At 47.4% G+C, this 6,000-nt stretch overlaps 1 protein-coding gene across 1 annotated transcript in view; it reads right to left on the reverse strand.

The window, feature by feature from the left end:
* MINDY2 (MINDY lysine 48 deubiquitinase 2) overlaps positions 1-3,465 on the reverse strand; it is a 62,768-nt gene extending 59,303 nt beyond the window's left edge. Inside the window, exon 1 of the mRNA XM_075857940.1 lies at positions 2,702-3,465. Coding sequence (XP_075714055.1) covers positions 2,702-3,358 — 657 coding nt within the window. The 5' untranslated portion in view covers positions 3,359-3,465. The remainder of the gene's footprint in view (positions 1-2,701) is intronic.
* Positions 3,466-6,000: the final 2,535 nt, after the last annotated feature.

Raw genomic sequence — 6,000 nt, forward strand, 5'->3', positions numbered from 1 at the left:
CAATGGCTGCAGCGGTCACATGGACTGCCACGTCATCCAGGGAGATCGGGCTGGATGTCGAAAGAGGGACGCGTCACCAAGACAACGGCCGGGTAAGTATGAATTTCTTTTACTTTTACCTCGGAAAGGGATGCCCCTTCTCTCTATCCTGCACTGATAGAGAGAAGGGGCTGCAGATTAGTGCAGTGCAATTTTGCAGCGAAAACGTGCCCGTAAATACTGGTGCAATACGGGTCGAATACGTGTGACCAAGGACCCGTATTTACGCCAGTATTTACTGGAGGAAAAAAATACGTTTGTGTGCATGAGGCCTAAGAAATGTTATTTACAACGGTAACCTAGGTCACACAGCGTCATCCGTCATGGATTTATGTGAAACTGCCATTGTGAAGTGCATGATCCCAGCAGTAAGTTTAGTGACAAAACATGTTTTGTGTCTAGAGACCATACGGCTATGGTCAAACAAGGCAGGCATGCTGTGTAAAATCACAGAGCGCATCTGCCCTGGTCGCTACAGGGAATTTCGGCCGAAAATCTCCCCAAATTGTGTTGCAGTTTTTCGGACAGAATGTCTGCTGCGGAAACCCTGCAATTCAAATAAAAAAAAAAAAAATGGATATACTTGGCATGGCGACTCGACCCTCCGTTGTACTGACATCATAACATTCTGCAGCCCTGGGATGAGGTTTCAACTCATGTGACCGCTGCAGCCTGTGATTGGCTGCAGCGGTCACATGGGATGAAACGTCATCCTGGGAGGCTGGCCTGGACAAAGAAGCACAAAATTCTGGGTAAGTATACGGTTTTGTTTGGAGTTGCGATTTTTCCGGCAGAAAAGCAGCTTCTCTGCTGCAAAAATTGCAACATCTGCTACTTGTTGGGAGTTTTACCTCCCCATTGAATTCAATGGGGAAAACCTGCAATAAAAAAGCAGCGATTATGCAAATACAATTGACATGCTGTGGATTAAAGAAACGCACCGCACGTCAATTTGAGTGGTTTTTCTGCTTATTTACGTGGCATGTGGACGAGATTTGTTCCCATCTCATCCACTCCGCTGCTATTGTTCTATGCTGCAGATTTTCTGCTACTATATCCATTGCAGAAAACCTGCAGTATTTACTCTACGTGTGCACATTCCCTAGAACACCATTTGCCTGGGTGCTGTGTGACTATTAGACTAGACTCACACAAACGTATCCATTTTGCGCGCGTAAAAAATCATCCGTATTTCATGCGTTTTTTACGTCAGCAAAAAAAACAAAAAAAAAACTGAAGGAGGTGGCTTTTTTTTCCTCATCATTTCTTTAGCAACTGGCGAGTGAAAAACACAGACAGCACACAAAAACGACGTCTGTGTGCTTACTGTCCGTTGTTATCATGTACCCATTGACTTCAATGGGTTGCGTGGTGCGCAAAAACAGGACCTAACAGTTTCACGCATCTGACACGCTGCATGAAAAACGCCACGTCTGAATAGCCCTATTGAATTACATATGTCTGCGTGACGTAAAATACGCTGGTGTGAATCAGGCCTTAACCTGGGTCTTTACATCCAAGTGTCTATATACCTACAGAGAAGCCTAGAAGGCACCGGACAAAAAACCACACCACACCTAGAGAATATTGCCTTTTGATAAAAACTTCACTGAAACGCCACAAACCGAAATGCTCTGTATGTAGGGACAAGGCGGGTCCACATATCAAAGTAAAACATCTTTTCTTGACTTGTGCTAAAGTTTTCTGGACGTCTTCTCTGATGGTCCAGTGTTGTCAATAGCGGGTCCACAATACTGCAAGTCACTATCTGGAACTACATAGGTCAATGTGGACTGTGACATGTCGTGGAAATTGCGGCTGCAGTGCGACTATCTCAATATTTCCAGCATATCTGAACATGTTGTGATAGCTTTTCCTCTATAGACAAGCCTCATTGGGACCACAACTTTCACATGACTATAGTCCGACTTAGGCCTGATTCAGACGAACGTGGCGTTTATGCGCACGCAAAACACGCGGCGTTTTGCCTGCGCAAAAGCCACTTGACAGCTCCGTGTGGCAGCAGCATATGATGCGCGGCTGCCTGATTTTCGCGCAGCCGCCATCATTATGACACGCTATTTGGATGTTTGTAAACAGAAAAGCACCTGGTGCTTTTCTGTTTACATTCATCCTTTTGACAGCTGTTGCGCGAAACAGCCAGTTCGCACGGAAGTGCTTCCGTGTGGCATGCGTGGTTTTCACACACCCATTGACTTCAATGGGTGCGTGATGCGCGAAAAACGCCGAGATATTGAACATGTCGCGCTTTTTACGCAGCGGACAAACGCTGCGCAAAAAGCACGGACTGTCTGTACTGCCCCATAGACTTCTATTGGGCCATGCGAGCCGCGTGAAAGCCTGCACGGACGCAATTCACAGTCGTGTGAATCGGCCCTTACTGCCACCTAAACATCATTACACAAAGCGAGGAGAGATATTACTGCTGCTGGTGCACTACCAAACCTTAGGGATAGTACCAATGTCAGAGCCGATCCACAACTGGTATCACAGCAGGACCAGAACAATCACACACATCATGTATAGTGGAGTCAGATATGAGAATATGACATTATAGGGAGAAACCGATCAATGCCGACCAGATTAAACATACGATGCCATCCTATAAAACCAGCATGTCCCTGCACTACAGCTGAAGTACCTTCCATGCCAGAAGCAGCGCGTTCATGATGGCCAGCAGTGGGCACGGTCCATTCTCGTTCTGGGTGACTATGGGGGTGCTCTGCTCCTTCCACCGGATCCATTTGATGTGATAGACGGACTGTCCAGGGAACCTGTCCCTGGCAGCCTGCGCCTCCTTGGCATCTTCCTCCTCCTCTGCCCCCTCACTGTTCAGCTCGGAGCTGGGACAAGAGATCAGGTTGGAGAAGGATTCCAGGGAGTCCAGGCTCTGGGAGCATCCAGGGATGCTCTGCCCACTACTGCTCGGTTCCTCTGGAGTGAGGGCAGCGGGCACAGCTAAGGTGTGGGCAGCGAGTCCTATCTCCACAGCGGACGGCTCACCGCTCTCTGCCGTGCTCCCATTCATAGCGTTCCCGCTTGTCGGAGCTGTAGCCACAGAAACCGCTCCACCAGGAGACTCCTTCCAGGCTTGGGCCTCTACGGCCTCCTTCTGCCCTTCTGCAGCCGCCGCCTGCCCGCTGCTTGGAGCCGGTACTCGCTGCCCGAGGCTGTCATCCCCGGGACACACAGGCTTCGCTGACTCCACATCAGTCTTCACAGTATCCGAGGCCACAGTGTCAGCGGACTCCACCAGCACAGTCCCGCTGGAAGCCGCCGCTATAACAGGGCTCTCCATCACCGGGAGTCACCTAGTGTTTACCGGGACCGCAGCGGCTCTTCGGCAGCTGGCCCAGCCGCCATAACAGCCCCGCCCCTACTGACGTCATGTCACAGCTGTAAATCCATCTCCGGATATATACAGGAGGCTGATTTGAAGTGTTCACGTTTTTCGTTATCAATAAAGTTTTGTGAGCAGTGACTGGCTGGTGTGTGGCTAGCGGGCATCTCATAGCTACAGCCACTGCTGCAAGGAGGTGGATACAACACAACACATCCATAGGCGGCATAACTGACATGAATGCACGCAATATTTCATATAGCAAACGTTATTTATATGTATGTTTTCTCGGAAGATTGCTGTACCCAAAGCAGTAGACAGCTGGATCAATGATGCCTCATTCAGATGCCTGTACAGCCTTGAAAGACACTTTATAATGGAGGTAAAACAGATTACAATGATTCATGACAGATTACAGATCATACTGGACGCCAATGTGAACACGGCCTAAGGCCCTCATTCAGACGGCCCTAACGCATCTGCAAAAATGGTTCAAGTCAACCGAATTGAAATAATCATAGAATCCAATAATTATCTAATTTGTGGGGAGTTCGGGTCTTGCGTAATACAGACGCTAAAATGTGGCCAAATTTCGCCAGTCTGAATGAGGCCTTAGGTTGTGTTCACATTGGCGTCCATTATGATCCGTAATCCGTTATGATGTCACGATCCATTCTAATCTGTTTGTCTCCCATTATGTGTCTTTCAGGTTTCTGTTTTTCTACTGCGATAGTGCAGCAAGCTACAGTATTCATCAAAAAGCAATGGATACCTGGCAGAAAAGTATTAAAGAAGCACTCCAATGAATTTTTAACCCCCCCCCCCCCCCATGCCTGCCCTCCTGTTTTAACGTGTTTTGAAATGTAGTGTAACATACCTCCCATCCGCCCCGGATTCAGTGGGACAGTCCCGGATTCCGGGCTGTGTCCCACTATCCTGGGCGGCCAGGGGTATGTCCCGCTGCCAACTGTATCTGCGTCCTCAGGACGCAGATACAGTTGAACCCAATTCTGAAGCAGGGAACCATCAGCTCCCTGCTTCAGAATTAGTTCAGAGTGGAGGAGCAGAGGGAGCTCCTCCGCTTGTCGAGGACTCCCCGGGCACAGCGCTACTGTGCCTACTCCTTGAGTGGAATCCCAGTTGCAAAATAATCTGGCTGGGGATTCCGCTCCTAGAGGAAACCCCTGAGGTCACTGTCCATATATGGACATTAACGTTAGGGGCTAGGAGTAGGAGTACTCACTGTCCATATATGGACAGTGACATCAAGGCTTCCCTCTAGCAGCGGAATCCCGGACTATTCTCTGGCTGGTGATTCTGCTCCTAGAGGCACTTCCATTGGCGCTATCTATGGGGGGGTGGCGCTATCTTCAAAGGGGGTGTGAGATTATTTACAAGGAGACTGTGGCACTATATAGGGGCACTATCTACAGGGGACACTGTGGTCCTATCTACATGGGCACTGTCACTATCACAAGGGCACTGGCACTAGGAGCAGCTAAGGGGGCATTATACTGTATAAGGGCAGCTAGGGGGGCATTATACTGTATGGGGGCATTATGCTGTATGAGGCAGCTTTTGGGGCAATAAGCTGTATTGGGGCACCTATGGGGCATTATATTGTATGGGGCATTATGCTGTATGGGGCAATTTGTTTGGGCATTATACTGCATTTGGCATCTGTATGGGCATTATACTGCATGGGAGAATCTGTGGGTATTACACAGTATTGGGGCATCTGTGGGCATTATACTGCATGGGGGCATCTGTGTGGGCATTATACTGTATCAGGGCATCTGTAGCCCAGTATGGTGGCAGCTGTGGGAGCATGATACTGTGTGGGCTGAACCGGGTGTGTATGGGCGGAATTAGAGGCGTGTCTAAAAATAAAAAAAATTGGACCACAATGGTTGTCTCTCCTTGTGATACTTGAAAGTTGGGAGGTATGGTGTAATATTGTGTATCTGCTTACTTGGTTCCCTATTTTACTGATCTGGGCCACCCGGGGGTCTTCATTCTGACTTTCTAAATTCTTCAGCGTCTGCGGTAGGGACCGGAAGTCAGTGTTTCATCGCAAGTTAATAAGAGCCTCGATGGGAGTCTCATAGACTTGCATTGAGAGTCCGACCTCCGGTTTCTACAGCAGATGGGGAGAAATGATTCACTGCAGTGCTTCTTTAAAGGGAATATGTCACAAGTTAAAACATTTTTTATTAAGTTACTTATTTATATTATATTTTTTAGTGTATATTTTTCTTTCACAAGGTGGGAAATATTAAAAACTAATTCATAATTTTACACATTACACTATGTTGACCACCAGAGGGAGCACTTACTATTATTACAGAAAGGTGAATTAGGCAAACCAACCCGACTCACGGTTGATTTAAAGGGAATGTGTTGCCAGCAAAACATGTATTTTTTTTTTTAGTTAAACAATTAGTGTATAGGTGATTAAACATTGTTCTAATTTTTTTTATTTTTTCCACGAGTCAGGAAATATTATAAATTGGATTCAATTTATAATATTTCCCAGCACTGGTCACTAGATGGAGCAATTCCCAAAATTGCAGCATTGCATGTGGTAAAGCAACCACATT

Source organism: Rhinoderma darwinii, chromosome 3 (assembly GCF_050947455.1).
Source record: "Rhinoderma darwinii isolate aRhiDar2 chromosome 3, aRhiDar2.hap1, whole genome shotgun sequence".
NCBI classification, from domain to species: Eukaryota; Metazoa; Chordata; class Amphibia; order Anura; family Rhinodermatidae; genus Rhinoderma; species Rhinoderma darwinii.